At 48.2% G+C, this 19,179-nt stretch overlaps 1 protein-coding gene across 4 annotated transcripts in view; it reads right to left on the reverse strand.

Annotated features, from left to right (window-relative positions):
- The window catches only part of WDR4 (WD repeat domain 4), a 33,277-nt gene that overhangs the window by 9,488 nt on the left and 4,610 nt on the right, over nucleotides 1-19,179 (reverse strand). The window contains exons 1-5 of one of the 4 annotated variants that reach the window (XM_019963140.2): nucleotides 10,516-11,170; nucleotides 8,908-8,973; nucleotides 7,476-7,619; nucleotides 1,644-1,800; nucleotides 1,006-1,118 (exon numbers count right to left, since the gene is read on the reverse strand). In XM_019963140.2, the coding sequence (XP_019818699.2) occupies nucleotides 1,006-1,118; nucleotides 1,644-1,800; nucleotides 7,476-7,619; nucleotides 8,908-8,973; nucleotides 10,516-10,604 (569 nt within the window). In that variant the 5' untranslated portion in view covers nucleotides 10,605-11,170. Of the gene's footprint in view, nucleotides 1-1,005; nucleotides 1,119-1,643; nucleotides 1,801-7,475; nucleotides 7,620-8,907; nucleotides 8,974-10,515; nucleotides 11,171-19,179 lie in introns of those variants that run through there. The other 3 variants (XM_070795463.1, XM_070795451.1, XM_070795459.1) reach the window with 3 other exon arrangements.

Consider the following 19,179-nt stretch of genomic DNA (forward strand, 5'->3'; position numbering starts at 1 on the left):
TTTTACACTGTTCTTTCATTTGGAATCCCCTGTTCACACTAATGGCACACCTCACTTCACACTTGGGTGGCTCGTGGCTCTGAACTTGACAGCAAAGGCTGAGAAGAAAGAACAGCAGGGGGTTGGGGGGGCAGGCGCTCACATGGGGGGTCCTGAGAGCAGAGGAATGAAGGAGGGGCCAAGCCACAGGAAGAACATGCCCAGAGGCGAGAAGACCAAGGATAAAGGCCCTGAGGCAGAGTGTGCCCACTGGGGCAGGCGGGTTCAGCAGAGACGGGGGGCCGGGGGCGGGGGTGGCAGGTCATAGGAGTGACTCCGCTCTGAGGATGACTACAAGACAGAATACACTCACAAACCCAGCAAACAGCGACCTTCTTCAAGGCCATTCAAAACCAAGGAGACAGGAGCAAGCTGAGAACCGAAGCACCCACCAGTCCCTCCTCCGCCTCATTACAACGCTTGGGCCAACTCTACTGCTGTCCCTGCCTGCAGACTGCCATCAGCCACGTGCCTGAGAAGGACGACAGTCTGCAGAAACGCCTCCTGCAGGTCAGCATCAAAGCCCACTGCCTGAACGGGCGTGCGGGGGCCGGAAGACACACTGCCTGAGGCTGTCGGGCCGTCGACCCTGAGGAAGGACATGCCTTCCAGAAACAAGCCTTGAGCCGTGTGGAAACCACGGGTGACCCTAACTGACCAGAGTGGCTGTCAGGGGAAGGGCCTCCTGCAGGCAGCAAGGTCAGACAGCCTGCAGTGATGGCGAGCTGGGGACCGAGACCTGGATGCTACCCAAAAACCTCCAGCCAACAGGTTCTGAATGGGCAGGGAGCTTCTGAAAGTTCTGAAGGCCCTGGTATCAGAGGGTGAGCTGGACTAGGGTCTCGTGAGGCAGCAGGCCATGCGCTAAGGCCAGTCGCCTCCTCCCGGGGTGGGTGCCTCCTGCTTCAGCACCAGCCTCCCCAGCCAAGAGCCAGAGCTTCCCTCTGCGGGGCACGGGGGACTCACTCGGTGTGCCCCAGGCAGAAGGACTCGATGCTGTGCGGAGCTGCGGCCCAGCTCACCCGGATCTTCTCATCCCGGTCAGCGGTGAGGACAAAGCGGTCGTCGGGACTCACGGCCTGTGCACGAGGTGAGAAGGGGCAGACCCAGTGGTCAGCATGCTGGCTCCCACCCTACTTCCCCAGGTCTGAGCTCAGGTGTCCAAGGGCCTCGGCTGTATCTGGATGCCCGGCCTCGTCCACTCCCATCTTCCCACCCAGTCACTTTTCTCTCCTTCGTGTGTCCGCATGTCCAGCCATTCACCAGGTCCGTACCCCCCTTCCCTGCAGGGCCCCACACCAGCCCAGCCACCACCCCGCTGCAGCCCAGCCCTCACGGGCCTCTCAGTGCCTGTGGGGTGGGGGGCAGCTCCTGGCTGGGGGACTGGAGGACATCTGCTCTCCCCACACCCCTCCTCCTCGACTAGACCACCCAGCCGCCCCCTAACTTGACTGCCCTCCTCCACCCTGCTTCACCTTCTGAAACCTTGCCCCCGCAGCCCCTATGCCCAGGTCCGCAGGGCTGCCCCTGCCACAGCAGAGCCCACACCCGCCCGCTCCTCACCCTGATCCCAACCGTAGCCAGTGAACCCACTGCGCACGCACCACATCCAGCAGCATTGACAGGTGTCCGAGTTCAAGCCTGCCGCCCCCGTGCGGCTCCAGCACTGAGAAGGAATACACATCGCCAGACTTGTCCGCCACCAGGATCTTCTCCTCAGAGGCCGTGAAGGTCAGGGCCGTGCACCTCCTCACCACGGTCCTAAAAGGCCAGAGACGCCCACGGTCGGCCTACAGGGGTCGGCACCGCTGACCTGCAAGCCACCTGACTAGCGGCTCCTGTCACGTGGCAGTTACCAAAAACAGTGCCAAAAACATACAGCAACTATGAGGATGGAAACAGAGCCAGGGCCTCAGACAAATCTACTTTTACGATGCTGTTTCTTCTCAAAATGTACCAATGGTAAGATCTGGGTGGTGAGTATCTAAGTGTCCAACCCTCTCAATTGGCCTTGTGTTTAAAGACTGTCCTGGTAGAATGCTCCCTGGCCTCTTTGTACATGTGGAGGTGACAAGGCCAGTTTCCTAAACACTAAAGGTGCTCTGGGCCGCAATCCAAACCACGGAGGACGCCCCTGCCCTCTGGCTTCCCACGCACCCTCTGCTGGCGTTGCCGCCTGGACCAGGACCCTACAAGCGCTGCTTGTGCACAGCATCCGAGGACAGGAGGGTCTGCTTGTGCACAGCATCCGAGGACAGGAGGGTCTGCTTGTGCACAGCATCCGAGGACAGGAGGTTCCAACACCAGAGCGGCCCTCCCCTGGGGGTGCACCCCAGATCCGAACCGCGCCCCACCGGCTCCCGGCACAAACCCTGATCCGCGAGAGCCGTGAGGTGTGTCACGCCCACGAGCTGGTTCAGGAAGAAAACCAGAGCTGTGCCAACACAGGCCGACCGCCCACTGCCCGTCCTGGGCCGGGGGTCATGGTATTCCTTCCTGCTGTCATTTTCCACTGTTTCTACTGAGAGGTATCTTACATGAGACAGGAGCCATGCCACCGCTTCACACACAAACACCTGCCATCTATCTATACGTGAGGCTTCATCACAGAAGAGCCAGCCCCGGCTCTGTCATCACCGAGGGCTGCCAGGGACCCACTGCCCCCATAAAGAGCTGATATCTTGGCTTCCCTGGTGGTCTGCTGGTTAAGAATCTGCCTTGCAACCCAAGGGACATGGGTTCTATCCCTGGTCCAGGAAGATCCCACATGTCTCAGAGCAACTGAGCCTGAGAACCACCAATTGCTGAAGCCCAAATGCCTCTGGAGCTCATGCTCTGCAACAAGAAAAGCCCAAGCGGCGGGCCACGAGCGCCGGCTCCGGGGCTGTCAGCTCCGGGCCGGGACGGCGCGAGGAGGCGCGCGAGAGGAAGGAGCCGCGGGCGCTGGGCAGCTGCCTCAGCCGCCGCCCGGGGGACTAGGTGAATTCCCCTTCCGTGCCCTGGTGCCGGTTCCTTGGTCGCGTCTGAGGAGGCGAGGTCCCGCTCCTTGCACCGCGCTCCCGGGCAGGTGATATGGAGAGAAAGTCTCGGCTTTGGCCGCGGCGCCGGCTTCGGGCGCATCCCAGGAGCTAACTCTGTGCATTTGAGCCAAAACAAAAAAGGAGTTGGGGAGAGATACTTCATTCTACTTTAGAGGACCCAGTCTGAACCTTGGACATGTCATTCCCATGACGGAGGGAAAAGATGGCAGAGTTGAACTGCTTCTGTTTGTAGATGTTGTTGCTTCCTGAGTCGTCTGCCCAGACTTGATGTCAGTAGAGATGAGGCAGTGTAATCTTCACATACTCCCTGCAGATCCAGTCCCTGTGTGGAGCTTCTAAACATCTTCTATTAGTGGAAGTGCTGTTTTCTGCACAATGAAGTCAACATCTTAATTTACACCAGCATTTGTGTGGTTCTGATTCATCTGCTCTGGTTCACGAGGCTTGAGATCTAAGGCAAACAGGGTCTTTTGCAATGACAATATGACTAATAGTAAAGGAAGATTTATTATAAATAAATCAAGTGGTGGTCGAAGCAGTGGAGGAGGTTTTGTGGACTGGACTTTAAGTTTAAATACAATTCAGTCTGATAAGTTTTTAAACTTACTGCTGAGTATGGTTCCAGTAATATACCAGAAAAACCAGGAAGACAGGCACAAAAAGGGAAATAGCATTTGGCAAGATGGGTTATCACCTGCAGCACAGACTTTCAGTAATAGATCCGAACAGCACATGGAATATCACAATTTCTCGGAGCAGTCTTTTCATGGCAACAGTGGGCACGTGCCATCAAGCTGTAGCCAAAAGTATGATGACCATGCCAACTACAATTACTGTGATGGAAGGGAGGCTTCAGAAACTACAGCCATGTTACAAGATGACGATGTGTCTAGTGATGCTGATGAAGATGTCATTGTGGAGACAGGCCAGAAGTTACCAAAGGAATCCAGTGGTGTCATGGCACTGCAAATACTTGTGCCGTTTTTGTTAGCTGGCTTTGGAACAGTCTCAGCTGGCATGGTTTTGGATATCGTCCAGGTAGGTTCTCATCTTTGTTTAACTTCACTGACTTTGTTGTTTAAAGTGCTTTGTGTCAGGTACTAATCTCAGACATTATATTTAGTTTTAGTTTATCCCTTAGTTAAAATGAACTGATGCAGACTCTGGTGGAGAATCTGCTCTTTCTAGGTATCTTTTGTTTGTTTTCCGAAATTCTAAGAGAACTGTCTGAATCTGACCATAAAATAATTCATCATAAAATATTAAATATAAAGTAATCCCAAATAGGGTAAATCAGCGAAATGAATAACTCAATATATTTAAATATGTCCCTGTTTTTTTTGTTGTTGTTTTTTTTTTTTAAACTTTACAAAATTGTATTAGTTTTGCCAAATATCAAAATGAATCCGCCACAGGTATACATGTGTTCCCCATCCTGAACCCTCCTCCCTCCTCCCTCCCCATACTGTCCCTGTTTTAAAAATAAAAAATAATATATGTCCATTAAAATGAACTCGAACAATGCAGAGTATTAAGTAAATGATAAGAAGTCCTGTTCTTCATCTCCAAATCAAAACTCTCTTCCCCTCTGGAGGTTACCATTGTTAAGAGTTTGCTGTATATACTTGGAGGTGATTTTTCTGTGCTATATACAAGCATATGTGCAGAGGTTTTTTTTTTTTTTAAATAAAAATTAAATTCTGTGTGTATTTTTCTCAAAAAAAAAAAAAAAAAGAAAGAAAAGCCCCTGCAGTGAGAAGCTCACGCACTGCGAGTAGAGTAGCCCCTGCTCACCAAAACTAGAGAAAGCCTGCATGCAGCAATGAAGACCCAGCTCAGCCAAATAAATTTTTTTTTTAAGTAAAAGAAAAACAGCTGGCATCTATCCTGGCTCACAGCAGCTAGGACACCAAGTGTCAGCTTGAGACATAAACTGAAGCTTAAAGGAACTACATTCCCCCCAAAGGGACCATCAGACCCCTGCCTGCCTCTTGGGAGAAGGATGAGGGGGCCGAGAATTGAGCAGGAGGCCCCACCTGGCCCAGGGGTGCTGCCAGGGGCTTGGCAGTCGCTGGACCATCTCCGCTGCTCGGTGCCAGTGCAGCCCCTCGAGGAGGCATAATGGAATCAACTCGGGGAAAACAATGACAGAAAAAGGTAATTAGACTCCAGGCAGGATGAATCAGAATCCGCAGAGCTGATAAGCAGCTTCAAGGAGCCCAGGCACAGCCCCAGAGGGGGTTGGGGAGAGACACATGACACAGCACCCTAGGGGGCACCGGCCCAGGACAGCCTTCAGCAGTAACAGGCTTGAGTCCCAAGAAGCTCATCCGCCCAGGGAGGAAGTGACCCTTCCAAAGCTGGTCCACTCCCCATGGCAGCCCCCCATCCGCATAGCTGCGGGACGCCATACCTCCTCCGGTCCTTCGCCAGCCAGGGGCTTCCAGCTTTTCAGGCTAAACGCATCCTGACACCAATTCCAGGATGCAGCTGAGCTGCACGGACGGGGTTTGGAAGTTAAGGTTCAAGGGCATCAGCTCGCAGGTGGGGGACAGGTCATCAGATAGGACTGTCTGGCGGGCTGGCCATGCCACCCCAACAGGAGGAATCTTGGGGGCACCATTTTCAGTCTCTGTGGGGACTGCAGTCTCAGCACTTTTCCTGCCTCCACAGAGTCACTGGGTTCATAGCCCAGGACCCTCTTCTCAGGCCCCCCCCCAGGCAACCTGGGCCCCTTTTCCTTGCCAGGGCCAGAGAAAGGGCCCACTGGAGCCAGCTCTGAGCTTCAAAGGCCCTGGCTGGTCGAATGTGGATGAACTGGATGTCAGATGTACCAAGGGTGGGTGTTGTTCTGAGGAGTCCATCAGATCCCAATGGGGCTTGTGCCCCAAAGGTAAAGCGCCCCCTCCAGGATGATGTCTGCCGGGACTGTCCTCTCTACGGTGATAAAACTAATCCTGCTCCCTTTCTCCAAACGCTTCTTCACCAGTAACAGAAGGAAGGCGCTGAGCTCCAGGGAAATGCATGGAAAGAGCTGAAGTTCACCCTGGCCCCGCCCCAGACCCCACCCCTTACCCAGCAATCAATAGGACAGAGCCCCTGGAGTTTGGAATCTGGTTCCTCAACATCATAAAGTTACATCACCTGTCTTCTCAACCACCTACTGCAAGCACCTCCTACCCAAGGTTTCTCTGCTGATATCAACTTCAAAGCCAGAAGCAAACATACAAGAAAAGCACCAGGTACCGAGACCACTAAGGTCTACAGCCCATGTTATTCAGGTCTCCTATGGAGAGAACCCGCGACATGGGACCTTCCCCTCAGCCCACACCCTCGGGGAGAGACCCGGGCGTGCTCACAGCGACTAAGACCCCCCGCCCTGCCCTGCACTCAAGGGGTCTCACCTAAACTCCCTCATTAACAAGCCCAGTGCCACACGTACCCCTCCTCCCTCCCTCCTCAGACTCTTGTAGAACAGCCAGGGCACCCATGAGCCAGGACGCTCACTCTCTCGAGGGGTAGGAGCTCCACAGGACCCAGGACTGTGGCAGGTTGCGTGGACACTCCTGTGAGTGAGTCACCACCCGCAGACGCACACAGAAGGGAGAGTCCCCTCACGCGCTCGCCTTCTAGCAAGTCCAGAACTGCTGCCTACGGAGCGAGCGAAAGCTCGCCTCCAACTCGCACGCTTCTCGAGAAGCAGGCCTGCATGTGGCCCCACACCTCCCCAAGTGGTCAGTCTTCCAACGAGGGACCCAAGGGTCAAGAGCCCAAAGAGTGGGCACAGCCCCTGTGGTGAAGACTCACCCGCGTCCATAGAGAGGCAGGGCCTGTAGCCTCACGACCTCAAGGAGGTGATCTTAGGGGGACTCCAAGTTCCAGGGGCAGAAACAGATGGTGACGAAACTGTTGCCAGGGAAAGGCAGGTGACATGCTCTCCCATTTACACTGAGCCCCAGCCTTTCAGAGACTCGAGCAAGTGCACCGTCTTAAAAAACTCACCAAGTTAAAACTGTGGCCCAGGTGCCTTACCTTACACAAAGCCCCCAACACTCTCCAGGGCTGGAGAAACAACACTGTTTGGAAGCAGAATGGCCCTGTGGCCAGGAGCACAAACTCTGTAGTTAGACCAGAACAGGGCCCAGCTGAGCTGAGTGACTGTTGGCCAGGGAGCGTGGGTGAGAACAATGCCCCTGCCCCACTCACCGGCCTGCCATGAGACTTAAACCAGCTAATACCAGCCCAGCACTCAGAACAGCGCCTGCCACAGCGCCTGCCACAGCTGGTGCAGCGTGCTAACTACCGACACTACGGCTGCTATCACGCCTGTTACCGGCATGCAAGTGTAAGCTGTGCGTTCAACATCGTTAACAGTTCAACGTTAGCATTTCATACCTGACACTCAGACATTGCCATGGGTTTGTACGGAAAAGAATCAGACGCTTACTGTCATCAGTTAAAACAAAATAGCTGCCAGACTTGGAGAAGGTGGACGCCAGAACGGTGTCACTCCCCTGATCCACGGGCTGTCCGTCCTCCCTGAGGAAGAGAGGAGACAGGTCAGGCCTTACCTGAGCTACTGAAGCTGTGCCATTCAGGCTGGTCCTGTGTGATTATAATACGATCAGATGTAAGAAGTGCAAAGAGGTTCATGTAGTCTGGATACAAGACATATAGAGGGACATGGAGAAGACCAAGACCACTCTAATTTTAAGGAGTAGAGCTAACACAGAAAAGTCTCTCAGCACACACACCAGGATTCCATCAGCTAAGCTGGAAAGAGCCTCAGAGATCCTATGGACCAGTCCCCTCAAGGACATGAACTAATCCACAACTAGAGGCAGGGGTCAAATCATAAAAAAAGTGGATCCCAAGTCCAATTCTTCTAAAGAAAACCACCATACAGAATGACCAAACAAACCTATGGTTACCAGAGGGGAAACGGGGTGAGAAAGGGATATAATGGGAGATTGGGACTGACATATATACACTACTATAGGAGATCCGTCCTGGGTGTTCATTGGAAGGACTGATGCTGAAGCTGAAACTCCAGTACTTTGGCCACCTCACGCGAAGAGTTGACTCACTGGAAAAGACCCTGATGCTGGGAGGGATTGGGGGCAGGAGGAGAAGGGGACGACAGAGGATGAGATGGCTGGATGGCATCACTGACTATATGGACATGAGTTTGGGTAAACTCCAGGAGTTGGTGATGGACAGGGAGGCCTGGTGTGCTGCGATTCATGGGGTAGCAAAGAGTCGGACACGACTGAGAGACTGAACTGAACTGATATATAAAACAGTTAACTAATAAGGACCTATTATATAGCGTAGGGAACTCTACTCAATACTCTGTGATGACCTGTACAGGAAAAGAATCTAAAAACGAGTGGAGATTTTATACACACACACACACACACACACACACACACGTAACTGATTCACTTTGTTGTGCACCCAAAACACAACATTATAAATCAACTATACTCCAATTAAAAACATTTTTTAAAGACTATTTTCTTTTTTCAATTAGCTATTTGATACACCTGCTTTCAATGCATTTAAAATTCCTTGTTATTTCAAAGTACCAATAAAACAGTTAATTACTGACAGAAACTAAAGTATTTTTTAAAGTTCTCATATTCTTAATGCCTAGTCTGAAAGTCAATAGCACATTTCTCTCTGGAGGTGGTCTCTGGTTTATCCACACAGCTGGGTAACAGAAATGAAGAATTCAGCAAATAAAACAACAATTTACTTCTTAGACTAAACAGTCCCATTATTCAAACTGCCAGTCAGCCCCGATGAGGTTTCCCCACCATCTCACCCTTTATTTTCTTGGGACTTCTTTTCTGCAGCGCTGCAATCATATATGAAGAGGCTGTCGCCATCACTAAAGAAAAATAACAGCAATATTTTAAATGAAGTACTTTGTTCATTACAATGCTCACTTTAAAAAAAAAAAACCTGAATCAAAAAAATATTTGCATCCTCAGTAAGGATTTTCTCCACAAGAACTTGTCTCCATAATGTATTTCAGGGAACAGCTAAGGAGCTTTAATTTGCCGAACTTAATTGTATCTACTACACATAACTGTCATGGTCTGTCCATAAAAATCAGTTAAGTGAAATAAATGAGGACAAAAACTCAACAGGAACATACCATTCTTTAACAACTAGAAAATCAGCGCATGATGGCTATGTTACTCAGTTTTCAGTGAGCCTGATGCACCCAAGTTTAAAACTTGGGGTACTTGTTTAGAAAAATGTCTTATCTGCCCCCAGAAAAGCTCCAGTGCCTGCCAAGCGCTTACCAGTATAGAAGCCACCCACTTTCCCTACAAGGCCCTAAGCCTCCCTACTCCAATGCCTGGCACAAAGACATCCCAAACAAATTTACAGCCTTTAAAGTGACTGCAGCCAGACTCTTTTCTCATATGGAGCACTGCAGTGTAGGATGAGCAGCAGTCGTCCAAGTCAGAAACCTTGCCAGCCAGCCACTAGGTTTCCTCAAAAGGTGTGAACTGAATCAACCAGATGGAGTCTAATTTTCTCATCTCTCACTGTGTCAAGTGCTAGATTTCATAAGGCTCTAAAATAAAATAACCTGGGACAACAGGTTTGTGAATTTGTAAAATCTACACTTAACATCTTTTTGAATCTCTGAAACCAAACTCTGAACAAAGAACACAGCGCACATTTACATTTAACAGACACACTGTCTCAAGTTTGGGAGAATCAAAACTACGCTGGGAAAGGAAATACGGGGCCGAAACTGGCCACTGCTAATATTCAAGAGGTTCCTGGATCAAGACTAGTCGACCAACAAACATAAAAATTCCGGGACGATAAGGGGCGTGAAATTAGAGAAAGCAAAAGGACGACCTTATAAAGGGCCACTAGGGAGAAAACGGCTGTGGTTCTGGGGATACCCTCCAGCAAGGAGGTGTCAGGTAAGACCCTCGCCCCGAAAGGCAAGCAAAGCGGGGTCAGGGGATGTGGACGGGGATGAGGAAGCAGGCAGCGACGCAGAGGGAAGCGAGTGCAGGAGCACGATAAACGTGATCCCCTGGAGTAAACCCTTCTCCCCAAGAGAGGCCAAGAGCTGTCTTCCTCCCACGCCCCAGAGAAGTGCGTCCCCCGGACCCCGCAGAGCCCGGAAGTGTCTGGAGCGGAACCGGCAAAGAATGCCTCAGGCCCGCCGCTGAGGGCACGGGGCCCTGGGCAGGTGTTGGGAGAAGGGCAGGGAGAGCGGACATTCCGCAGCGCAGGCACGCAGCCGGGCTCAAGTGGCACCGGAGAGCTCACGGGGAGCAGCGGGAATCCCTAGGGTCACCCCACGGCAGGTGCAGCCCTGGCGGGACGGGAGAACAGGAATTTCAAGGCCCTGGCGCACGACCGCAACCTGGCCTTCTGCTCCAGAACGACCCCTCACCTGCTCGAAGTGGAGGTAGCCAGCAACCGGCTACCGCCCCGAACCACCAGCGCATGCCCGCACAGAGCCAGCCCCGCAGAACTCGCCATGTGCCCGCCCAACGCGCCTCCACCCACGTGCGCCGTCCTGCACCTCTTCCGGCCCGCGCTAGAGAGTGACGTCAGGCGTAGACGCCGCGAGGTGACGTCATCTGGAATCGCCCCCGCGCGCGCGAGCCGGCGGCGGGCATGCGCAGAAGGTGTTCTCTCCCTGCATTCGGCAATTCGGCGTTCGCGCCTTTTGGGGTCGGTTGCTGATCAGTTTTGTCCGAAGGGAATCCGCTTGCTTGTTTAGTGTTCGTTTCTTCCTCCAGACTGCAGAGAGCCAGTTCTGGATCTTTCTCGCGCTGTGGCTAGGCGACTTGGCCGGTCTGGTACCTACTTGGTCCTTCAAGAACTGAGAGGGTCTGAGTTCGCATCTAGGTCCCGAACGTGGTGTCTGAGGAGGGCGCAGAACTGAAGCCGCCGGATGGAAGCTGAGCCAGACACACCCGAAGAGCAAAACTGCTATTTTTCAACACAAGATAGGGCTCTTTTCCAATGTTCTTAATTCTCACGAGTGGCACCACCAGCACCAGTTTGCCGGATGCTTTCTTGGGACTCTCCACCCCCATCATCCACATTGGTCATCTGATCGCGGAAATCCCCCTAGACGCTCCTCCTCCCCGTGTCCATGGCCTCCGCCGCGACACAGACCAGAGCAACCCTTCTGCTCTCTGTTCTCACGTCCGCGCTTGCCCCCACCCGCATCCCCGCAGATCCACACTGCATACTAAAGACAGAGAGACATTTCAGAGCACAGTTTCAATCACCTCATCCTCCTGCTTAAAATCAACAAGTGGCTTCTCATTGTTCTCGGTACAGAAAACAAATCCTGATCTTGCACTATGAGACTGCATGTTGTCTGGCTCCATTTCCTACCAGGTCTGCTTCATTCTCAGTGCTCTAAACATGACTGTCGTTCAGGTTCGTTGGCACAGTGATAATAGCAACCACAAGACCTTAGCACACGCTAGTCTTTTCACCTGAAACATTCTCTCCACACCCCATCTCTATGCTCCTAGTTAATTCCAGACACCCAGTTTCACTCCAGTGGAGTTAACACTTAATCAAGGAAGCCTTTCATTGTTTATATGCACTACACCCATGATAATCTGCTTAATATCTTGTCTCTAGACTACAAATGCCATGAAGGCAGGGACTGATGCTGACTCAATTGGCAGGTTGCCAGTGCACCAGCTTGCACCACAAAATCTTGAATGAAGTCAGTGCTTGATCAATATTTGCTAAGTAAATAAATGGAACAACTAATTGTCTTATGTGTGCTAAGTTGTGTCTGACTCTTTCTGATGCCATGGACTGTAGCCAGAGAGGTTCCTCTGTCCATGGGATTTCCCAGGCAAGAATACTGGAGTGGGTTGCCATTTCCTTCTCCAGAGATCTTCTGGACCCAGGGATTGAACCCACATCTCCTTCGTTGCAGGCAGATTCTTTACCACTGAGCCACCAGGGAAGCCCAGTTGTCTTAAAGGATCAGCTATTTCTGCATTAAGTGAAGGAATCATGATAGGCATGAGGCATAGAAAACTATGACCAATTCAAATCCCACCTCTGGATTGATTCAAGTTTGAATTTACACACAGACTTAAAGGTGGCTGTTGTTGACAAAGCAAAACGCTTGAGGAAAGCCAGTCTTCCTGAAAGGCAGTACGGTAAAAGGAGCTTGTACCCTTTCGGACTGTGTTTTTCTCTGGTTACATGTACAAGAGTAGAATTGCAGGATGATATGGTAGCTCTGTTTTTAGTTTTTTAAGGAACCTCTGTACTGTTCTCACACCCCAGTGTTCACTGCAGCAATGTTTACAATAGCCTAGACATGGAAGCAGCTTAAATGTCCATCAACAGAAGAATGGATAGACAAGATGTGGTACATATACACAATGGAATATTATTAAGCCATTAAAAAGAACAACATAATGCCATTTGAAGCAACATGGATGGATCTAGAGATGAGTGAAGTAAGTCAGAGAAAGATAATATATTATGATATCACTTATATGTGGAATCCTTAAAAAATAATACAAATGAACTTATACAAAACAAAACCAAACTTCTAGACTTAGAGAATGAACTTATGGTTACCAGGTGGGGAGGGTGGGGAGAGGGAAAGTTAGGGAGTTTGGCGTTGACGTGTACACACTGCTACATTAAAAATGGATAACCAACAAGAATCTACTGTATAGCACCAGGAACTCTGCTCAATATTATATAACAACCTAAATGGGAAAGGAATTTGAAAAAGAATACATACAGGTTATAACAGAATCACTTTGCTGTACACCTGAAAGTAAAACAACACTGTTAAGCAACTATACTTCAATATAAAATTAAAAGTTTTACAAAATAAAATATTTTATAAAAGGGGAGGGGGCTTTCATGGAGGCAGAAGATGGAAGAGAGTCTGTGTATCACAGAACAGAGAACACAAGGGCTGGAGGAAGGGAAGAGAAGGAGAGGCAGGAAGAAACCAGAGAGCAATAAAGAGACCATTGCAAGGGAGTTTCAGTGAGGGGTTGACACCAGGCAGTAACCACAGGAAGCAAGAGACTTCACAGTGTTGCTGAAAATGAATCTGCTATAAACATCCTTTCTATTCAGCTAACCTAGGCTTCACAGTGAAAGTCCGTGGCCTGGGGTATTTTTCAGGCATGCAAGTGAATTTACAGTTTCTCTTCTGGGTGGGATAACGATACCAAGACCAGAGACGGCCAGCCAGTCATCACCAGGCTCACAAGCAAATTAAACTTTTCTTACAACTATGGCTTACATCTTCCTAAATGTTCTATAACACATATTCTTAAAAATACAATTAAATGTCATTTGCATACTTAAACTGATAGTGAAGCTTCATTATCTTCATGTTATAGGCTACAACCTATAGAAATTAGAAATTATTACAGTTTTATGGAGCTACAGTATAACTGGAGACCAAACTTTAAGAGGAATTCTGCATTATATCAGAGGACTCAGAGCATGAATAAATGAAAACTTAAAGATCTGTGCTTGACCATCAGATGTGAACAAAACTTAATCATTATGATCTTTTTGAGATGATAAATCACTTGCATCACACTTTGAATTTGAATAGTATCAATACTTGTGCCAATAAGACTTATTTTTCTCAAGATTTTCTAAGTCAAATTTCATAAACTATACCTACTTCTTCATTTTCAGTTCAGTTCCGTTGCTCAGTCATGTCCAACACTTTGTGACCCCAGGGACTGCAGCACGCCAGGCTTCCCTGTCCATCACCACTCCCGGGGCTTGCTTAAACTCATGTCCATCGAGTCGGTGATGCCATCCAACCATCTCATCCTCTGTCGTCCCCTTCTCCTCCTGCCTTCAGTCTTTCCCAGCATCAGGGTCTTTTCTAATGAGTCAGTTATTTGCATCAGCTGGCCAAAGGATTGAAGCTTCAGCTTCAGCATCAGTCCTTCCAGTGAATATAAAGGACTGATTTCCTTTAGGATTGATTGGTTTGGTCCCCTTGATGTTCAAGGGACAAGCAAGAGTCTTCTTCAACATCACAGTTCAAAAGCATCAATTCTTCAGCGCTCAGCTTTCTTTATGGTCCAATTCCCACATCCACACATGACTACTGGAAAAACCATAGCTTTGACTATATGGACCTTTGTCAGCAAAGTAATGTCTGCTTTTTAATATGCTGTCTAGGTTGGTCATAGCTTTTCTTCCAAGGAGCAAGTGTCTATTAATTTCATGGCTGCAGTGATTTTGGAGCCCAAGAAAATAAAGTCTCACTGTTTCCCCATCTATTTGCCATGAAGTGATGGGACCAGATGACATGATCTTAGTTTCTTGAATGTAGTTTTCAGCCAGTTTTTTCACTCTCCTCTTTCACTTTCATCAAGAGGCTCTTCAGTTCCTCGTTCCTCTTCGCTTTCTGCCATAAGGGTGGTGTCATCTGCATATCTGAGGTTATTGATATTTCTCCTGGCAATCTTGATTCCAGCTTGTGCTTCATCCACTCTGACATTTTGTATGATGTACTCTATATATGTTAAATAAGGTGACAATATACGGCCTTGACGTACTGCTTTCCCAATTTGGAAACAGTCTGTTGTTCCATGCCCACTTCTAACTGTTGCTTCTTGACCTACATACAGGTTTCTCAGGAGGCAGGTAAGGTGGTCAGGTATTCCCATCTCTTGAAGCATTTTCCACAGTTTGTTGTGATTTACACAGTCAAAAGCTTTGGCATAGTCAATGAAGCAGAGGTAGATATTTTTCTGGAATTCTCTGGCTTTTTCTATGATCCAGCGAATGTTGGCAATTTGATCTCTGGTTCCTCTGCCTTTTCTAAATCTAGGACATCTGAAAGTTGAAGCCTCACTTTGGAGAATTTTGAGCATGACTTTATTAGTATGTGAGATGAATGCAATTGTGCAGTAGTTTGAATATTCTTCAGCACTGCCTTTCTTTGGGATTGGAATGAAAACTTACCTTCCCCAGTCCTGTGGCCACTGCTGAGTTTTCCAAATTTGCTGGCATATTGAGTGCAGCACTTTCACAGCATCATCTTTTAGGATTTGAAATAACTCCACTGGAATTCCGTCACCTCCAATAGCTTTGTTCATAATGATGCTTCCTAAGGCCCACTTGACTTCGCACTCCAGGATGTCTGGCTCTAGGTGATGGATCACATCATCTCAGTTATGTGGGTTATTAAGATCTTTTTTGTATAGTTCTTCTGTGCATTCTTGCCACCTCTTCTTAATATCTTCTGCTTGTTAGGTCCATACTTTTTAATTTTAATCAAATCTAAATTGAGATTTTTTCAGCTTATTTTTATTTTCACACTTTTTTCATCTCTTATGGTGCTACTTATATTTATTTTGTTGTATGCTATCTGATGTTAATGTGTGTCTATAAGGGTACTGTTTTAAGTGGCTTTTGTCATTATTGCTCTTATATATAAGTAAACTATAATTTTCATCATTAATATGATGCCTGGATATTTTACTATCTAACTTTTCTAGCATATTACCCAAAACTCACTACTCAAATTTCACTTCTGGATAATTTGGCTTTTTTTTTTTAATTAATTTCTTAATGTGGCTAAATTATAACCAAGTTTTACTTCTCTGAAATTTATAAAACAATGAGGGCATATTGATCATTTACTGTATGGATAAAAATGGAGTGTCATTTAGTTTTCTACCATCTCGTGTGGTAATTCTCTCAAAGCAGTTAGCAGTGTTATTAGCAACTGTATTCAAACTGTGATGCTGGAGATGACTCTTGAGTGTCCCTTGCACTCAAGGAGATTCTAAAGGAAATCAGTCCTGAATATTCATTGGAAGGACTGATGCTGAAGCTGAAGCACCAATCCTTTGGCCACCTGATGCAAAGAGCTGACTCACTGAAAAAGACCCTGATGCTGAGAAAGGTTGAGGGCAGGAGAAGAGGGCAGCAGAGGATGAGATGGATAGATAGCATCACTGACTCAATAGACAAGAATTTCAGCAAACTCTGGGAGACAGTGATGGACAGGAAAGCCTGGCGTGCTGTAGTTCATGGGGTTGCAAAGAGTTAGACACAACTGAACAACAACAACAAATCCATTATCCATTACCATAATACATAACAAACACAAAATTGGACGGCCTACAACAATAAGCATTTATTTAGGTCATGATTCTGTAGGTTCGCCATTTGGGCTGCCCTTTGTTGGGAGATTATTCTGGTGTTTACACCTTGGTTCATGTGTCTGTGGCCTGCCTCCTGGTCGGAAGACAGAACTAGGTTGTCTAGGATGGCCTGGGTGGCTCATCTCTACTCTACCTGGCCTCTTATCTACCAGAAGAACACTGGGGCTTTCTATGCGGCAGGTCCAATGGAGAAAAGGCCCATAAAGCCTCACAAGGCCCAGAGCTGAAGCTGCCACACTGTTACTTCTGATATTCTGTTGGACAAAGCAAGTCACAAGGGCAGCAAGATCCAAGGGGTGGGAGGGATGAATCCCCGTCCTGATGAGAGGGGCTGCAAAGCCACATCACAAGAGCCTGGACAGAGGGAAGAGTGGAGGACCAAGGCCAGTTGTCAGTCAAATCTGCCACAGTCCACTCTATGGCCTCAGTTGTCCACATGCCTGCAACTGAAGAAGTCTCATCTCCGCCCAAGATCCCCCAAGGTCTCATCTGGGTCCCAGCACTAGGTTTAAAGTCCAGGGTATCGTGATCTATACTAGGTCAGATGCTGGTCCTTAGGTGTGGCTCCTCTTGGTCCAGAGACCTGCAGACTACAGACAGGAGTGGTCTGTCCCACATGCCCAAAATATAGCAGCAAAAGGAGGAAGGCTAACCAGGATAAATGCTTCCATTTGACAAGGGGAGGAAAGGGATGCACAGAGCAATTGCTGGTCCGCAGCAGTTCTGAAATCACCAGGGAAATGACCACAGGGCACACAGGGACAGGAAGTGTTCCCTGAGTCAGCAAGTTCCACTTACTGGGAGTGTTCCCCAAGCTGTAACCCAACAAGACTTTCGTATCTGCCCTCCTGGATATCCCTCCTTTTCCAGCATCTTTTTGGTCACTTTGGAAAATGTGCCCTTTGAGCAGCTGTCTTAAACTATGCCTGCCTTTAGCAAGTTGGGAGTCCAGAGGCCTTTTTCCCCTTTAAACTGTCCACTTCCCTTAGGCCAGCAGGTGGTGCTTTGTTCCAATGAAAGTGTAAGTTGCTTAGTCGTGTTCCACTCTGCGATCCCATGTACTGTACAGTCCATGGAATTCTCCAGGCCTGAATACTGGAGTGGGTAGCCTTGCCCTTCTCCAGAGGATCTTCCCAACCCAGGGATCAAATCCAGGTCTCCCGCATCACAGGCAGATTCTTTACCAGCTGAGCCACAAGGGAAGCCCAAGAATACTGGAGTGGGTAGCCTATCCCTTCTCCAATGGATCTTCCCATCCCAGGAATTGAACCAGGGTCTCCTGCATTGCAGACAGATTCTTTACCAAGCTATTCCATCTTCTTCAGTTGCTCAGTCATGTCCAATTCTTTGCAACCTCATGGAGTGTAGCCCACCAGGCTCCGTCCATGGGATTCTCCAAGCAAGAATACTGGAGTGGGTTGCCATTTCCACTCCCTAAAAAGTGGGTTGCCATTTCCACTCCCCATTGCTGGGGATGTCAGCAACGGGGCTGAATAAAGTATCTTTCATCGTGTCCCCCAGCTCAACAACAAAAATTTAGTATCCATTCAGAGACAAATCCATTCAGGACTTCCCTGGTGGCTCAGACGGTAAAGCGTCTGTCTACAATGTGGGAGACCTGGGTTCGATCCCTGGGTCGGGAAGATTCCCTGGAGAAGTAAATGGCAACCCACTCCAGTACTCTTGCCTGGAAAATCCCATGGGCGGAGGAGCTTGGTGCAGGCTACTGTCCATGGGGTCGCAAAGAGTCAGGCATGACTGAGCAACTTCACTTTTAGAGACAAAAGTGCTGTTGTAAAAACTGGGATCCAGTACTATATGCCATGGAACCAGGCAAGTCTTGTCCACCCAGGTCTCAGGTAATAGACATTCAGACCTGTCGCAGCTATGGTATCTGCAGTAGCCTGTGGCCTCTTGACCATGGTCTGGGAGCCATGGAAAACAGTCTTAAATAATCACCCATGAAAAACAGCTTTGTAGGACTCCAGGTTTCCAGTGCATGAGTTCCGGCCCATAATTAGAGTGAATAAATGTATGTTTTGAAGACATGCACAAGATAACAGAAGCAGTTTGACATGACCTGCATCACTCCTTCCCTAAGGCAGCATGCTGAGAGAACATCTCAGCCCACAAGGTCACAAAGGAAAATGACAAGATACAAAGAAGATCATTACATGATTATAAAGGGGTCAGTTCATCAAGAAGATACAACACAAACACATGTTATAGATATAGGTAGAAATAAAGATATAATTTGGATCCATCCAGTATTGGAGCATCTAAGTATATTAAGCAAATATTAACAGATCTGAAGGGAGAAGTGGACAGCAATACAATAACAATAGAGAACTTCAATACCCCGTTTCAACAATGGATAAGGTGATCCAGACAGAAAACAAATAAATAAACATAGGTCTTGAAATATACTTTAGACCAGATGAACCTAATACATACACACAGAACATTCCATCCAAGGAAGAAGCTCCTTGACATTGGTCTGGGAAGGGATTAACTGGCTCATACCAAAAGCACAGGCAATTAAAAAAAAAAAAAGGCAAGTCAAACCACATCCAACTAAGACACGTCTGCACAGCAAAGAAACAATCAACAAAAGGAAAAGGCAACTGACTGAATGGGACAAAATATTTGCAAATCATACATCTGATAAGGGGTTAATATCCAAAATATATAAAGAATTCATACAACTCAATAGCAGGGAAAAAATCCAGTTAAAAGATGCTCAAAACACTCAAAAAGACATTTTTCCAAGGAAGATATTCAAAAGGCGAACAGGTATACCAAAAGGTGCTCAGCGTCACTAATCACCAGGGAAATGCAAATCAAAACCACAGTGAGACAGCACCTCACACCTGTTAAAATGGCTAATATCAAGAAGA

Source organism: Bos indicus, chromosome 1, assembly GCF_029378745.1.
Source record: "Bos indicus isolate NIAB-ARS_2022 breed Sahiwal x Tharparkar chromosome 1, NIAB-ARS_B.indTharparkar_mat_pri_1.0, whole genome shotgun sequence".
Taxonomy (NCBI): Eukaryota; Metazoa; Chordata; class Mammalia; order Artiodactyla; family Bovidae; genus Bos; species Bos indicus.